The following is an 18,763-nucleotide window of genomic DNA, read 5'->3' as shown; positions in this document are numbered from 1 at the left end:
TGTAAACAACGAACCCTAAACCTGCCGCCTGTTCCAATTTCTTTATCTCGGGTTTACCTGTTAGGTCACTGAACTGTATAATTTTTTATTCTCCTTCTGCAAAATAAGAAATATTCACTGTGGCCCTGTGGACACAGGACAGAAGGTTACAGCTAGGTATTACTTTTCGCAGGACTTGATTCATCATCACGTCAAATTGAATTTCAGTTATGCTTCAGGCACAAATTCTGGAGTGCAGTGCAGAACAACAAATAAATATTATTTCCCAAAAGATCCTTCCAGGTCAAGTAAATGTAATCAGACAGGCAGCAAAAACAATGGAGGCTGTTGGTGTTTCTTTTGTTTTTACTGCAGAATATAAAGTGGTTCCCCTACTGTTTTACAGAGGCTGAGATGAGAAGTAACAGGACAGAAGGTTTAACTTGTTTTCTTCTTCTTGTACCAGTTTAGACTTTTTTAGGTTGTGGTTTATGATGTCAGGCAAACAAAGAAACATGTAGTCAATGCAACATAAACTTGGGGATATATAATTTTGAAAATAAAACATGTTTACTTAACTTTTAAACTTAAAGTAAGTTCTTTAAATTTAGAAGTTGGTTCATTCTCATATTTTCCGGTCATTGCCATCACAGAGTGTAATAACGTGAAAATGTGAATCCTCAAACAGCTTGTGTCCTTGTTGCATTTCTTTCTGGTCTGTTTCAAACTCCTGTGGGTTTAATTCGGTCCGTGTCCTCCTCCCAGGTTGTTCTGTCCTCGTGTTTTGGTGACCTTTAACACAAAAAGGCAGATCTAGAAAAAAGTTCTTACTTTTTCATAATTGGCGACTGACAAAACATAACGTTCACTGTTGATGTCGTAAATCAGTGAACCCATTTCTAAAAAGCAGACTTGTTTGTAGCTGCTAGACATGATGTCTGTTTTCGAACGGTTATTTCCTTTTAAGTATCAAAGACACTCTCGTGTTCTGTGCTTAGATCAGGTTGACCTTTGCTTTGATTATTCACTGCCTGCAGGGGAAACCTGATGATCAGTGGCTCTTGTCTCAGACGTCCGGGTGTGTTTTATTTACTCTGCAGAGCCGCGCTGCAGGTGTGCAGGACTCTTCCACGGCGCCCGCTGCGAGCTGGCCAACAACCCGTGCGCCTCCCAACCATGTGCCCATGGCAGGGTGTGTGTGCCAAAGGCTCAAGGTTACATGTGCAACTGTTCGCTGGACGACACTGAAGCACGGTAAACATACATTTATTTTATATGGTGCATTTTTAACATATTCTCCACTTACATGCAGTAATAATTCAGCTAATTTATGTGTTTAAGTTTGTCTTCCTGCAAGAGCTAAAGGTGCTGTGAATATTAGCCTGATTTTACCGGAGAGTTTGAGTATTAATATAAATTGAAATGCTTTTTTTAGGAGATTTTAACAAGATTTACAAAAGATTAATTCAATGTGACTCCTGTCCTATAAAAAATATTTATAATGAAAATTTTCATGATTTTTAAGTCTTTTGATAACTAATTATAGTTACTAGTTACAGTATTGAATGAAGGTGGACATATTTTAAGTGATATGGCACCTCAAAGATTCCTTGAAAAAAATGATTGTAGCATGAATTCATTGCAGCAGCTGATAAAAATGAAATTCTAGATTTAAGAAACAGGATTTTCCTTAACCGTTTTCTGGACTGAATGATAAATCAAATAATCAAAACAAAAAAATGAAGTAATAAAGAAGATAATCACCTGCAGCTGTAACTCTCCCTACTGCATTGCCTCAAACAGATCACGTTTAGCCGCTAAATCATAATTGGATACACAGAGGTATTATCATGACTCCCAACAAGGCCAACACCAGCATAGCCCTCATTATATGCAGCATCACATACATTCACGCACATGTTTGCATTCCTAAAATCCTTGAATTTGCATGCATATGTGATTGGATGCATATTCTCAGCTATAACACACACACCCATTCGTCCAGCAGCCTACACCCGGCTAGTTGTATTCCACTCACACCACCGACGGCTGACAAAGAGAACAGTCACGTTCAAACGAAATTACAGCAACATTTGCATATTCCTCCTTTCATTAAAGCCGCCTGTGGGATTGCGTGGCTCCTCACGGGTATTAACAGCGATCCATGATGCAGGTAGGTTTTTGATTAACTCGCTGAATGAAAAATGACCGCCGGTGGATCCTAATTGCAGGAAGTGGGAGTTCACTGCGTGACTTGTAAAACACACAGATAGATGTTTTATCATGCTGGGACGGTTTTGTGCTGCAGTCAGATAATTGTCTTCACATGTGCGTCACATTGTCATCAGCCTGTTCGGTGGACAGCAGGAGAATGCATTTACAATGCCCGCTGTGTGTTTTGATTGAATACCTTCCACATGAACCGGCAGTCATCCATCAAACCAGTGTCCAAAACAAGGAAAAACACAGGACTTCACAACTTAGTTCATCAAAAAACTTTTTTCTCCTTCCAAAACCAAACTCCTTGTCAGAGAAGAAAATAATGGATTTTGCTCTGTAACTGCTGTACAGCAAGGGAATTCAACACCTGGGAAATGAGTGGGTAACACTGAGTACCAGGCAGTTTTATGTAAAACAAAATGATAGGTTTTGTCAGTATCGCAGCAGCGGCACTTAGCAATCAGAGCTCTGCCAGTCTGTCCTCTGGGTCGTTTTTCATGTCTGGGCCTGGAAGATGGAGGGCTCCAGTGAAGCTCTCAGCATCATCAGTAAAATTTAACCTCAATTCCCGGGCCAAGGTGGAAGCCTCTGTGCTGCTCTTCAGTGTAGCACTCTTGTTCTCGCTGCATATTCAGGGACATAGCAGTTCACAACTGGCTAATTTTTTGGCCAAAATCTGGACAAATCCAAGTGAGGAGAAAACACTTTGTTTTTTTAAATCCTGAACTATATTTTTCATTTCAGCTGAAGGGTAACTGAGAAAAAAAATCCACTTCCTTCAGGCCATTTCAAACTTTCTATACTTATCATAATAATACTAACTTCGTCTCCAACTTTATTCTTGCATCTCAAGATGCTAAACAGACTGTAAACAATGAATGGCATGCAGAGGAGGAAGTGTTGGCCTGGGTATCAGTTGGTGCAGTATATTTCTGTAAGTTGAATTATGGGATTGATGTGATGACCTACATATTCTGCAGTCGGACTTGATAAGCTGTTGTCGAAGTGGACACAAATTAGGTACTAGTTGTTTAGTTCTTTAGCTAAAGTCATGTTTAAATAGCAGGATGGGTTAACTTCCTGGGACAGTGAGAGCGCTAAAAACAGCTTCTGAAATGTAGAAAACAACAGTTCCCAGAAATGGTATCAAAAGACCATCACACACACACACACACACACACACAGGAAACTTCATGTAAGCAGATCTACGTGTCAGTTACTTCAGCGTTGTCCTGTTGCAACATTAAACTCTGCCCTTCAAATGTCTTCTTTTCTCTCTATACTTTAACCCATTTAGGCCTAAAACGCCTGGAAAAAAAATGCCTGTAAAACCTCTGGGTGATTTTAAAATAACCCCCTAAAACCTGAAGTTTTTCTGGAAATTCAACAGAACTGTCACGACTACTAAATAATATATTTTTCAGCCTCTGCAGCAGATAAGAAATTAAATTCAAAAAGTGTTTGAGAGCTTATAGCTGTTATATCTGAGCTCCCTCCGCTATAGTCGTCTTCCGCCATGATTTCAGTTCTGGAAAAGTCCCATGATGCATTGCGACACTCCCACATGTATTCTGATGCATTTCATTGGCCAAGAGACCGAAAATAGGTGGAAAAAACTACAAATACAGCAAAACGACGTATCCGCTTTCCAGGCTTTAATGGAAGAATAACGCAACAGCGCCCCCGGATTTAATGGTAGAAATGCGATAATGCTTTCCCGGCTTAAATGGATAAAGTCACTTTTGCATCCACATCTGTCACTATATTGGCCACACCACAACCTCAGACATATAGTGTGTTGCCCCCAGGGACTAAATCGTCATCACAAAGTTATCTGATGGGTCCCAAGATAATAGGACATAGAACTAATGAATGTTGAAGTATTATGCAGCATCTGCCCAATAACACTGTGCACTACAAAACAACTATTATTCCTGTCCTAACTCCAACTTCCTTTTCTCCTACAGGTGCCACAATCACATCGAAGTCTGCTCGCCCAATCCGTGTCCTGGAGGTTTTGATTGTAAAGTCACAGACGGTTCCATCCACTGCGACCCACTACCTCAGGTCAGTCAGAACAAGAACTAATAAAATTATTTAATGTTTTTTATTTTGCTTTTTTAGTGAAAATTTCACAGGATTATTAGTTTTACAGAAACCTGTGAGAATGAATGGATTGAGTATATGTCAAGGTACCTTTGGATGTTAAATCCATTAATTTCACCCATCAGGTATCTCCAATGATCGGCTACATGGAAATCATGGAGATCAGTGTCAGCGTGCTTGGATTACTCTTCTTGGTCGGCATCTTTGTTTGCATCAGGAAACGTTACGTTCAGCAGAAGAAGAAAAAGCCTGTTTGTGTCCAGGACTCCAATGGGTAAGAGCAAATGTTTGTGTGAAGTTCCGAAGTTGTCAACATATATATTCTGTTCAAATGCTGTTTACACAAAGTGTTTAAACAACTCCAGCAGCACAAATGGTTCTTTCTGAGCCGTGTACAGTTGTACCTTTGTGCATCCAATGGATATCTAGGAGGGAAGTAGCCGAACAACAAGAAAGAAACAGGAGAGATTTGATTCCATTGGAACGAGAATTTCCTAAATTATGCATCTGTGAAGTTGTGCAGGGATGTCAGAAGAAATACTCTCTCTTGGAAAGATGCTTTACTTGAAACACAGCAGGCTTAAAATTGATCTGCTTGAACTTTATTTTTCCACATCCCAAACATGCAGTTAAACTTGGATTAATCGATTGTTAGCCACCAGAGAACAAAGGCTGTATAAAACCAGCAGAGCGGCACATCGCCCCGACAAACTGTATTAGTGTTAACAAACTTTGTATCCAGCAACACCAAGATGCATTTTCCTCCATTCCTGTCCAACACAATAAGCCTTGTTTAAAAAACAAACACTGCTAAACAGTGAGTGAAGGAGCCAGGAATTAGTGTATTTGTAATAACTCCACAAGATTAATATTTAACTGAAACATATCTCCTCACACACGCAGCTACTTCCAGCCCAGTCTGGCCAAGAGCCTCAAAGAAGACAACCCGGAGGTCACCCCCATCGAGATGAGCTCAATGATCGGTACCACCAACGACCTCGACCACACGCCGTTCAGGTCGCTTCGCCCACGCAGCCAGATCATCTCGTCAGGAAGCGTGGTTCCAAAGACACAGGGGCCTGTGGTGTGCAGCGTTGCCCCAAACCTCCCCGCCAGGCCGCCGTCCAGCTCCGACAACGACTCCATCCGGAAGAACCACTGGGACATGGACTACGAAGGTGTGTATTTATGTTTTTCTGTATTAGGGTGACACACACACACATCACAGTCAAACAGAGACCAGTGACAGGTTGACCAGTTAAATGTCCAATTCAGTACATATTACAGTCGTGTTGTTTGTAAAATATTGTGTCTTAATATTTGGCATTTTTTCCACATATAACTACCCCATTTTTAAACCCTCAATATCATAAATCTGCCTCAACATTCCAGTACTGGTCAGGTTCTTCTTTTTTTCCTCCTTTCGCCATTTTCCTGTTAGGGGTTTCCACAGCGGATCATCATCTTTCAATACCTTCTGTCTCCTGTGTCCTCCTTCCTTACACCAATCACCTACATGTCGTCCCTCACTGCATCCATAGACCTCCTCACTGCTCTTCCTCTTCTCCTCTTGCCTTGTAGCTCCATCCACAGCATTCTTTCCCCTACATGACAATCATCTCTCCTTCATACATGTCCAAACCGTCTCAAACATGCCTCTCTCACTTTCCCACCAAGCTTTCCAACATGAGCTGTCCCTCTAATGGACTTGTTCTTCATGAAGTATCAACTTAATCCCCCCAGGGTTCTGTGTTGTGCTGCAAAGCCACACGTTAATAGAAAAGGTCATAACAGGCTGAACTACTGAGTCACTCAAGGTCATTGCAAACAAGTGTTTAATTGTCATGCAGAGTGGTGCATCATGGGAGAAACACGGGACTGCCTGTAGAGTCGCCTGTCAACACACAGCTCTGATTAAACTGTGGAAGATGAAACATTCATAGGCGAGGCCGACTGTATGCGATAACATCACGGAATAACAACATGATTTCTCTGTTTCATCTCTCAGCATGTATTTATTCTCCACTTTATCTTTCTGTGACTGATTCTCTCTCTCTCTCCTCGTATACGTCAATATTACATACTAGCCTTATTCTATATTCTGCAATACCCTCCCCTATTGAACATCTTCCCCTGTTGTCTCCCTTCTGTTTCTCTTTTTGTTTAATCTTTTTTCAGGTGAAATGTGAAATGTGCTTGCCAGATGCATCAAGTGTAAAGAAAATATCCATAATATAAATTAAGTTTGTAAATGCACATTTCATTGACAAGTCGCTGTAACACAGCAATGCTTATATTCAGTGTTTCTCTCCTTACACGTGTGAGTTGCACACATTCTCGCCTTACATTCTTCATTTATAAATATGTCTTCTGGGAAATTTTTGTGCATGAAACAAAACCACAAACAGGGGAAAAGGCAGCTCTACGTGGCATTTTTTAAGCCAGTTTTGCTAATGAGCAAATCTTTGAACAGGTGGCATTAATAAAAGCAAGAAATTTATGACACGTTGCAATCAGTGCAATGCAGTGCACTGCAATGCAATGCAATCAGGAGGGTTTGCTAAATCAAATCTGAAATTCCAGTTGAAAAAAGTCAAGAGGTTTAAAATAAGAATATGAAAATGCTCGTTCAATGTTCGTTCACATTCCCCTTCTTTGTCTTTCATTCACTTCATCTTTGTCACTTTTTTCTCCGTTGCACCCACTTTTCCCTCGCTCCATCTTTCTCTCTTCATTTATCCCTCCTCTATCTCCCTATGGTCTATTTGTCTCGTTCTCCTTCCTTCTATCCCACTCACTCAATTCCTTTCTCCTCTTTTGTTATTCTGTCATTCTCTCTCTCTCTCTCTCTCTCTCTCTCTCTCTCTCTCTCTCTCTCTCTCTCTCTCTCTCTCTCTCTCTCTCTCTCTCCTTTTGTTTTGTGTGCGGCAATTTTTTCATATGGCAGATCAATATTCTGTGCTGCTATGTTCTCGAGACAGATGAAGAGAGGCAGATCAGGCGTTCGTCATGCCATCACTCCCCAGGCAGCAGCAGCCTGGCAGGTCATTCATCTGTTTGACCTTATCACGGAGAGTAAAGGACACGTTCCTGTAGTTGTTACCCAGCACGTTATTAAAGGGGACAGCGGCTGAATCCTCTACACTTTGCTTTTGGTCGGCCCTGTGACATTTTCTGTGGTGCTTGACCTCACCAGACACATTCTGTGTTATACCCAGAATAGGTTCCAAAGTTTAGAATAACGATAATATCTCAGTACAGCGGGGCAATATGGCTAAAATCCTTTATCCAGATTGAGGTAATTTCATATCTTGATAACGATATATACCACGCTATAGCATGTTTTGTGGTGATTCAATAAATAAATATTCTATATGAAATAACCACACAGTCATTTTGGTAAAGATACTATTGTTCGCTCCAGCTTTACTCCCACTTTTAAGTGATCAGAACGTAAAACATCATCCAAGTTATTCAACATTGTAATAGAAACAATAAAGTAAAATCAATCCAGCATATTTTTACATTTTTATATCGTTTTGACGGCAATTTGTCATCATATTGTCCAGCTCTATATCACAGTATGAAGATTAAAAGATTAACTTAATATCGGACCTTTACTTTCTATCACCATAACTGTTGCTGAATTGGTGATGAAGCAACCAATCAGAGCCTCATCAAACTTTCATCACTATGACCGGTGATTTCATAACTCCAACCAAGATGAGTGACGGGGTGACTCCACTTCTCTTAGAACCATAATTCTGATATCTGTGTGTGTCACATTCTGCACAAGGTACTAAAAGCTAAAAGGTGCAGCCACGTTGATCTGTGGTAAAACATGCCCAAAGTCATGGATGGCATCCTCAAAATGAGGTGCAACTGAATTTCAGCTCTTGATTCAGATGTTTGCTCTGCCTGGGTGAGCCTTAAATGAACTTGTCAGCTATTTGCAGCAGCGAGCCTTCATGTTTTTGGAGAAGGAAAATTGATCAACAAATCAGGATTTTTAATGTCCTTTTCAAGGCTGTTTAAATACATAATTTAGGAACAGGACTAGAGGCATACATTGTTAAAGAATAAAATGCTGGCAAATTTAAATGCATGTTTGCTAAATCGTTCCAGCTCAGCAGCCAACCGAAGCCAAAGTCAACCCTGCTGATACAGGCAGATCTGTGTACTGTGCTGCATTCTGACACTAATTATGATTTTAATTTTCCCTTTTACGGCCCGTTTCACTGATTAATTGTGTAGGGAGAAACCCAGAGGCTGCAGATATTAATCACTTTGCAGGTAAAGTGCAAAGACCCTAACATATATAAACAATATCTTTGCATAGTAGACTATTCACATTTCATGAGACTTTAAATTACTTTTCAGGGCATTATATTCCAACTTGAACTTGAGTTTGAAAAGGGAGTTTCACAGGTAAAGAGTTACCTTTGAGCTAAAAAAAAAAAAAAAACAATCTTTAAGTGAACAAAGTAATTCTGCCATTTATTATCAATGTTGCAGCCCATGGCAGTGATCTGAGCCTCTGATCTCTGCAGCTTCAGAAAAAGAACAGCTCTTGTTTTTAAGTATTTCTAACTGTGCAAAGTGTGGAAATAACAAAGTTTGAATCCGAGCCTCCTTTGATGTCTGTTGTCTCAGACTACAAAGGCTCATAGATTTATAGGATAGGTAAAGATTTCATTCAACACTATTATAGCACAATAATGGTCACTGTAATCATTCCTCCTGTCCACACTGGCCACAAAGTGAGCACTTGCTCACCACCTCCAGTGTGCTGGCAAAGCTTTGTATTTGAAGTGGCAGGTTCATTTTCAGTCCTGCCAACAAACCTACCTGCAGTTATTTACAAGCACTTGCAATTATAATGTTGAAGATTTTGCAACTTTGCCCATAGTAAACACTAACTGTACTTCTAGTACAGAGTAACCGGTACTTCTGCCCTTTATATATGTTTGTTTTATATGTTTCAGCCTGTCAGTGATTCAAGCGATTCTTCTTAAATGTGCAACTTGTAAGTTTTTGCCACACGCTTCAAAACAACAGGGGCAGGATTCACCTTGATCTTAAACACTAAATCTCAGCCCATGTGTAGTTTGATATCTAGTAAGTGTACAGTGGGAGATTTAAAGACAGTTTTTCAACTCTTAAGGTTTTTAACATCATCATTGTTGTTGTACTCTCATCTCTTTCTCCATCTTTCACTTTGTCTGCCTCCTCTTCTTCACAGTTATTCTATATGTCTCCGTCCATCCCTCTTGTTATCTACTCATCTCTCCCTTTGCCCTCTATCTTTCTTTCACACCCTCCATCACTTGCTCTATCCTTCAGTCTCTCTCTACTCTTAAATTCTTCCCCTGATTCTTTCTCTCGCAACTCGTTCACCTGTCTGCCCCTCACGCCTTTGGTTCTCTCCATCTTTTACTCTCTTGATTTTTATCTTTTCTTCCACCATCTGCCTCACTTTCTCTCCTTCTCTTTTGTTTTTGTGTCTCTTTTTGTAACTCTCTCTGCTACTTTGTCTAGTTTTCTCTCTCTGTCTCATGATACGAGCAGCTGGGAGTCTGCTTGGTATTCTCAGTAACTCAAGTGACAGCAGGAGGCTTTTTTTTTAATGTCGTTTTGTTTGAACTAACTGTATAATGCGTATGCCTTGTTAGTTTGAGATTTTGGGGATGAAGGGCAGGAATTTGAAGTGGTAATCCTCAAGAATCCTCATTTTTGTTTTCAGATTTTCCTCCCATCTTCCCTGCTAAGCGCTCATCGCTGCAGGGGGTTTCCTGTCAGTCACACAGTGTGAGCTGAGCTGCCACACTGTGGGCCTTTGGATCTTTGCCTGGTTCTAATTATTATTTTATTGGTATCACTATCTTATATATGTGTATATATATATATATATATATATATATGTATATATGTGTATATATATGTGTATATGTATGTGTATATATATATATATATATATATATATAATTAGGGGGACAAACGCGACAGGTGCCCACGTTGGACTACTTACTGCTTAATCACGTTAAAGATCATCAGTTGTTCATGAATTAAACAAATGTTTTTCATCCAATCATAACTTTTTCCAATAAACATGTCAGTGGTCTCTGCAACATTCAACGTAATACACACGAACATATCTCTGCCATTCCTGTTTTCACATCTCATAACCAGCATCTGTGTTGATTAGGGTTGCAAAGGGGTGGACAATTTCCAGAAACTTTCCATGGGAAATTAAGATTGGGGATTTTGGAAATATTGAAAAATGGTAATTATGGACATTTATGGGAACTTATGGGAATTCACTGGAAATTGGGGAAAATTTAAGCAAAGTGTTTCATATCCACACATAAATATAAACATTTTGTTTTATCACAAGCAGACATCCATGCAAAATAATGTTATTGAAAAAAAAAAAAAAAATTCAACAGATTTATTTGAAAGTAGAACTTTATCAAGTTTTAATTGTTTGGTTGAACCATCAATTCTGTCATTGAACAAAAACATGAATGTAGAGTTAAATACTCATGACCCCCAACCCCTCCCATTCAAAAAGTAAGGAAATAGAACCCCTGAATTGTGCAACTCTAATGCTGATACAGTATATCTCTGTCCCAGATACACAGCAGAGCTGAATAAATGCCAGAGTACAGTATAATTTATGCAGATTTCACAAAGTAATGACTTACAGCTGTAACAGTGCGTCTGTGCATGTGTGTCCTTGGACAGATGTTCTCTTACAGATGAGATGTTAAGCATGATAAAGCTTAGGCTTCATGACACTTGAATCAATTGCTCCGACAATAGGGTAAAATATCCAGTATAATTTTCTAAAGCCAAAGGCTACTGTATGTCATGCACTAACACTTTAAAACCCTAAAAAAATCTGTTTTTATGTGAACAAAATGCCTACAATATGCCACAATTTCTTACCTTTTTTTGTTTGTTTGTTTGTTTTTTTACAAAAACGTTCAAATCCCAAAGAACTTTAATTTGCAATAAAAACAAAGAAAACATTTTTGCTTGAAAAAATTACAGCCATTACTCACTTTAATCAGTTATTAAAAAAATAGCTGAATTAATTAATTAATCGACTTTTAATCGACATAGCACAATCTTATAAAACAAAGAAATATTGTCACAGTCACTTTAACAATAAAAGAGTTCATACTTAGGCTCAAATGCTGACGGCATGTTTGCTGCTTTCCCACATTAAACAATGCTGATTTAGACCATTTATGCAAGGACAAAGAGTCCAATACAATACAACTCACAGAGAATAGTGTTGAGTGTGCAGAAAACATTCTGAAAGGGAGAAAAATTGAAGGATGAATCACTGCAAGGTCGTCAACAAGCCTCAGAAAGAACTATTCACCTGCCACATAGTCCTGCTGTTATACCTGCAGATTGAAAAAGTCAACTTCTTGCTTTTTACATCAGAAAGGACATGATAAGTATTTCAAGGCTGGGGACTTAGAGTGATATTAGTCTCAGGGAAATATTCGAGTGATAAAATGTTAAGAGCACACAGGGGGATGTACAAAAAGCCAGAAGAGCTTATCATCAAGGCTGCCCTTGAATTGTCTTAATGTTAGTTGATTGTAATCCTGTTGCTCCAGAGGAGAGAGGATTATTCTACTGCTGCAGTAGTCTGGATCAGTCATTTGTCTAAAATATTAAACAAATGTGGGGACTTTAGGACACTGAACTCCCCTCCATCTATTCCTCTAATGAAACCCACGCCACTTCAAATCCACACTGAAGGATTTAATATGCAAATTCTCAAAGCTGTCTTAAAACCCCAGACTTAAACCTTGCACGCCCCGCACAGTGTTTGTTAGTATTTAACTTTCAGTGACAGTAAGTGTTGATTAGAGTTGTTTGTTCAGTCTGCGAGCAGATGTCACTCTGTGGCATTAATCACTTAAATATATAAAATGTCCAAAAATTTAAATTGTAAATTCTCAAAAAGCCCAATGTGACAGCTTCAAAATGTTTTGAACTGTCTAAAACCAAAATGTACTAAATTTACAATGACATTAATCAGAAAGAAGCAGCTAATTCTCACATTTGAGAAGCTAGCATTCAAAAATATTTGACTTTTTTGAGGACTCTTACAAATTCCTTCAAAATCAAATCTTAGTAATTGGTTACTCGAATATTCAGATGTAAAGACCATATCAGGATGAATTATTCTAATGTTTTTTTATATCTTTCCTCTCTCGTCATCAGTCTATCCGGCGGACCCTGACTATTACGGCCGCCCAGCAGTCCAGGAGTTCCCCCAGTTTGACATCGTAGAGGACACCTACTCCACCTCCACCATGGAATCGCGAAGAAACTCCCGATTCGGCGGCTTCCCATTCCCGCTGGACCGCTGCGACCGCCGCGCTCCTCTCCCCCCCTGCTACAGCAACCAGAACCTGGATGACTTCCTGGGTCCCGACGGGCTTCCTCTTCCCAGCTCTCAGTGCCCCAACGAGTACACGGCCATCAGCTATTACCCCACCCAGCACACCCGCAGCCTGGACAACGTCTCGGGAGGCTACAAGAGACTCAGCATGCGTCTGAGCGTGGCGATGCCATCCTACGCTGAGCAGGCGAGCCCGCCGCCAGCGCCCAACACTGCCCAGCCTCAGACGAGACCGGCCGGGCAGAACCCGCGCAGCTACGATGGGTTGAGCATGGTGGAGAGCGATTATGGGAGCTGTGAGGAGGTGATGTTTTAAGCTCCAACACTACATCCATTTTTTGTGGCAGAAAGGAAAGTGATTATTCAACCCAAACAGTGCACTCTGTTCTCCATCCTAAGGCAGCTTTGTTGTGTACAAGCACACCTCTCACATGAAACTAATGAACAGCAGCTCGGCAGTCTCTCACCATGAGATCTGACTCTTTCTTTCACGGATGAAAGCGCTGTGTGGAATAATGGTTCAGATGTCTTTCGTTTGTTTGACTTTTTTTTAAAGCGGTGAAGTCTTGCTGTGCCAGACCAGACGGGGGTAAATCAGTCGTCCTCGGTTACCTCGGTGGAAAAAGTTCAGCAGAAGTTCATCCTTTTGTCAAAGAGACGCCGCCGAGAGAACTCGTTAACTTGTTAGAGTTGTGAAATCGTGAACAGTATTACTGACTTGAGGACCTGTGGACCATTTCAAAGTTTAAAAAAACAGGAAAAAAATCTGACTCTCAGCAGAAGATTTTGCTTTAGAAACGTCCAAACAGCTGCATAGCAAACGACATCTCCTGCATTTCACTTCTCAGACATTTGTCACACAAGCCAACCACTCAGAAAACATCAATTTCCGCTCTGGCAAATATTGATAATGGTATGTATACCATGCATTGTAAGATGTGATTGAATGTGAGACAGCAGACGTGAGGTAAACACCGTTTCCATGACAGTGATCAGCGTGACATTCAGAAAACAATATTCATTCAGAAAATGTTTTTCTGATGGTCCTGATAAAAAGCTTTGATGAAAACTGTCGCATTGTGTGAAATGGAGGCCGTGTTTATCATATCTACATTCTATGGCGTGTGTTTGTTGTTTTTATCGTAAAAGAACTGCGAGAATGTTAGAAAAACACACAGGTTTAGTGTGTGTATAATGTCAGCCTGGTGTTTCAAATCTAAAGGTATTAAAAATGACACTGAGCACATTTCATGCAGGATAAACATTTCAGTGAACTCTTTAATCTGCTTACTGTTGCTGTTGTTTATTGTTGCTGTCTGTTACAATGAAGGGGGCTGGATCCTCAAGAAAAAAAAGCATAAACACCAGTGACAAAGTGACTTAGTTAGTTGTGAAGTAGATGTATTTTAACTTTAAGTGTTACTAGAATCAACGTTGTTTCTGTTGCATCTTAGCGTGAACTAGGTTACAGTATTTCCTTTTGGAGAAGTTAGTGTTCGTGATCAAGTTCAACTCTGCCCTCAGTGATAAAGGGAACACTTAATTTGGAGTAGTTAAAGAAGAGCGGTGGAGAAATGTCTATGCAGCCATTTTAAATGGTGTAAATATGCGAGCCTCAGATGAAAGAAACGCTTGTTTTGGTCAAGAGCTTGTTGTGCATTATGCAACATTTTAAAAGTGAATGTGTTATACTGAATAGAGTCCATGTTTAGCCCACACAGCATTTTCTACAATGGACTGTTTAACAGTTAAGAGCCAAAATATACATAGTTATAAATTCAGACAATCATCACTTACTTTATATAAACTTTAAGGCAACAACCAACACTGATTAAGCTGGAGTTAGCAATTGTTTGGCATTTATGCATGAACAATTTGTTGCCAATCAATTTTCTGTATGACTATTTATTTGAGCTCTTTTTAAACATCTCTAAGTCTATTAAAGTGATAGATAATGATAAATGTCAATGACAACTTGCTTAGAATACCTTATTAAAAATTTAGAAGGTATTTAAATATATAATGAGAAAAAACATACATTTCAGGTCTAAAAGATTTAAGGACTTCTCAGTTTTCTAATTATCTAAAGACACTAAAAGAAATCTACTGCACAAACACACAGTCCAGCAGTCTTTGTGCTGTTTAGGTACAACATGCCACATGCATTATGCATAAGATGTCACAGCAAGCGCAGTGAAAACAGATGTTTTAATTAGTCCACTCAGCAGTCAAGTCTTTACATTCATGCATGAAGCTCAAATCACATTATTTCATATCTTCCATCGCTGAAACAACCATTGTGTGCAAGCTATTATACAGTCCAAACAAAACAAAACCTTGATCAGCTTGTTTGTGAATTCCAGAGCATATAAAGATCAGATCTGATCGACAAATCAGCTGTTTGGACAGTTTGTGTTTTGGCTGAACGTGTACACAGAGTTTTCTGTTGCTGCTGCCTCCATGTAAACGTGTTGAGGATGCAGATGATGCGTGTAAAATCAAAGCAGCTGAGCTTTTCTTTGAGGCTGGAGATAAAAAAAAAAACAAGACACAAGGGCAGTGCCTGTGCTGGAAGAAGGCATTTGTTGTAGCATGTAGGTGTTACCAGACTCCAGGGTGATTCAAACAGACTGCAGAGAAAAATGTCTCAATCTTTCTTAATGTCCTAACTGTCAAATCTCTCCCATCTGGCACCATAATGGGCTAAATCAAAGCACACTCTGGAATTATTAATACATATTTAGTCACTGCTGTTTTTACTGCAGTCGTGCTGAGCTGCTGCTGAGCTTTTGGCACTGGAGTTTAACGGATTTCAGCAAATGATCTGTTCTCAGTTTGTTTATCTGATGCACACAGATCTTTCCTGTAAGCTCATGAAGCATATTTTGTTACAACAAAGACAGAGTCAGGGAAGACACAATAAGCACCTAATTATCCAACCAGAGGATCCTGGAAATTCAAAAAATTTGGTTCAACATTAGTTTCATCTGAAGTTAAGTGAGCTGTAGCTTGTGATGTATTTAGTAAAGTTTGTACGATTACTGAGTTAATTAAAAAGCCTTTCAGCATGTTTGTATCACAGCGAGCAAGCTATTCACCAGTTTTTTTAGCTTCTAAATGAGGACAAGACTGTTGAGATCTAACAGTTGATCAGCTCATATTCACGGAGAGAGAAACCAATTACTTTCTAATTCCACATATACAACATGTGCTTAAGTAAGCTAAAAAAAACAAAAAAAAACATCACAGACATATAAATTGATTTTGATCTTCTTATCTAACTCTCGCCAAGTGCAAACAAGCAATTATTTAATTATTTTCCTTTGAATGACCGTGTCTTAAATTTTAAATTCATCCTCAAAATTTAAGAGAAATGACAGATTACGAGAATCTCATTTTGCTAAACCGGAGACAACTTCAAAGTTTGGATTTTGTGAAAAAAAGCTCAAAGTAATTAATATTAAAAACTATTAATCAGTCTCGCAGTGAGCAGTGTTGAGCCACTGACAATGACAGCAATCTACAAATTATTGTCAAGAAGAACAAAGTAGACGGATTAGCATTTTTGCCTGAGATAAGCCTTTTGAATTTAATATCCTGGATGAATAATATGAGCCTTAATGAGTACAGAATCAAACTTCCTTGCACTTTTCTATCCTCGATTTCAGAGTGAATTCATACTACGTTTGTTGTGTCGCTCCCAGTATTGTAAGGCAATTGAGTTCACAAAAATTAAAACAAAAATTGAAAATCTGATATAAAAAATTTGTCCTTACCATGCTGTTAGACTTGCCTAAATATACACACTAACCAATATTTTGATTTGAGTAACAAGATACATTTCTGCTGTTCATTCTTTGTGCTCGGTCAGTGTCATGTCTCCGTCTCTATCCAACAGTCTAACTGTTGGAGGCTCTGGGTTAATGTATGTGTCTATCACTGGTGGTTAAACTGTGACTACTGTCTTGGAAAGAACATTTCTTTAGTTTATATTGTACATGTATTGTGTTGTACATTCAGTGTGTATCTGTGTTGCTGTTGTAGGTTGTTTTTTGTGCAGAATATGACTTCACTTGAATGTACGTTTTACTTGTTTTCATTCATAAAGTTTATTTTTTTATTAATATGGGCCTCCCCATGTTTTGCCCTGTGGTTTCTCTATGAGAGATTTTATTAAGATGCCGTCTATCTGTTTTGTTTTTCAATATTGTAAAGAGAATATGAATAAAGATAATATCTTCTATGAACAGCGATTATCAGGATATCAGACTTCTTGCTTCTTTGTGTTTGCAGGATCAAAACATGACGAGTTTTAAACAACACACACATCTGTAGGTTTCATCACTGTCTGCAAAGAAGTGAGAAAAAAAAAGACTTTAAGCCTTCTCCAGACAGGATTAGTGTTATCTGAGGAAATCATGGGGTAATTTGAATTTGCCCATGCACATCGTTGATCTAAGTCACCCAGACAGTAAAATAATTTTCAAGGTTATTCAACGGAGAAATTCATTGGGCCAAACAGCTGGAATTTTACAAGATGTAGTTTAGATGATGAAAACAACGTACAACATTTAAATTTCACCTCATGTAAGTGGAGACTGAGACAAAAACTGAATATTTTGAACATTTTGAAATAAGGGTCAAAATAAGAATAGCACATTGATCATGGTAGTAGTAGCATGTCCAAAAAAGATTACCATGGTGTAGTATGTCAAACAGGATTCATATGTATATTTTTTTCCAAAAGGTCAAATTTTTAAATGTGAAAAAAGTCTCATAGAATAGCACGTTGATCATGGTTACAGTATAGCATGGCCACAAATATTATGAAAACATCATGGTATGTTGAAAAAGTATCGCAAAAAATAAAACTTTTTATTTGTCCAAAAATGCTTTAAAAGTGTCATAGAATTGCATGTTAATCATGGTTATATATGTATGTTAAAATATGGAAAAAACACATTATGGTATGTCCATAAATTGAGAAAAAAATGCAATGTTGATCATGGTAATAGTACAGTATGGCCACAAATATTATGACAACATCATATTATGTTGAAAAGTATTACAATTCTATAATATCACAGTCCCTTCAATAACACTGACGAGATACAGTACATATAAAACAAAAAGGAGGGCACCAAGGCCATAAAAAAAAAAAGATTTTAAGTCCATAATTAATTTAATTTAAGGACTAGTAATGACACTTCTGAGGAAGATTAGAGTCTCAGTCGAAACTGTCAAGCAGGTAAAGAAACATCTCTTTGTAAAGTAAAATGCTTGTGCACTTTGAGAGCTAAATGAGAGCAAACACCTCACATAACATTTTTCACAGTTGGGAGATACTGTATTATAGAATATTTGTTATCCTACTGTGTCATGTTTAATTGATGTCAAAAAGTTTTCCACTGGGACATGGAGCAGCCAGTCAGTGTGGAAAAATAGCTGGTTAGGGGGATTTTTCTTCCATAAAAGCCCAAATTTGGTGGCCTCTCCTCCATTCTAATCCCACTATTCCATAACATACACTGATCTTAATCATTGCATATTTTAAGAATTATTTTAAAGGAGAATAAAGGTTCTTGTATATTTTATTCAAGACATCTTATTTTGACAGTCTTCTTGTAAATTCTGTGTTCGATTCTGTTAACACATTGCGCTCTTATTTTGAAAGCTGCATGCGTTTAGCGACAGGAAGTTATTCAAAACAATTAGTCACAGTTTAGTGTGATTAAAACAACTTTTGACTGACGGGTGACAGACACTCTGCTGAGCAACAGTAACACAACGCCAAATAACTTTATACTATGAATCATAAATACTTTCAGTAGCTTGAAATGTGATAATCGCATAGCTAATAAATACACATCTCTCTACAGATATCTCTGCAGGACGGGTACAGTACACGCTAAAAGGAAACAATAGCAGCTCCAATCTAAGGGTTGGATTAGTCGCATCACATGAGACTATGGTGGGACAGATTAGAGTGTGTTTGATGAGGTCGCCTTGCTTGGCCGGTGATAGACTTGT

At 38.7% G+C, this 18,763-nt stretch overlaps 1 protein-coding gene across 1 annotated transcript in view; it reads left to right on the top strand.

The window, feature by feature from the left end:
* The window catches only part of fat2 (FAT atypical cadherin 2), a 125,838-nt gene extending 108,843 nt beyond the window's left edge, over window positions 1-16,995 (top strand). Inside the window, exons 25-29 of the mRNA XM_059345583.1 lie at window positions 1,080-1,233; window positions 4,167-4,266; window positions 4,431-4,579; window positions 5,209-5,483; window positions 12,553-16,995. Of these exons, the coding sequence (XP_059201566.1) occupies window positions 1,080-1,233; window positions 4,167-4,266; window positions 4,431-4,579; window positions 5,209-5,483; window positions 12,553-13,049 (1,175 nt within the window). The 3' untranslated portion in view covers window positions 13,050-16,995. The remainder of the gene's footprint in view (window positions 1-1,079; window positions 1,234-4,166; window positions 4,267-4,430; window positions 4,580-5,208; window positions 5,484-12,552) is intronic.
* Window positions 16,996-18,763: the final 1,768 nt, after the last annotated feature.

This window comes from Centropristis striata, chromosome 12 (assembly GCF_030273125.1).
Source record: "Centropristis striata isolate RG_2023a ecotype Rhode Island chromosome 12, C.striata_1.0, whole genome shotgun sequence".
NCBI classification, from domain to species: Eukaryota; Metazoa; Chordata; class Actinopteri; order Perciformes; family Serranidae; genus Centropristis; species Centropristis striata.
Note: the sequence above shows the minus strand (reverse complement) of the source record. Positions and strands in the feature narration are given on the sequence as shown.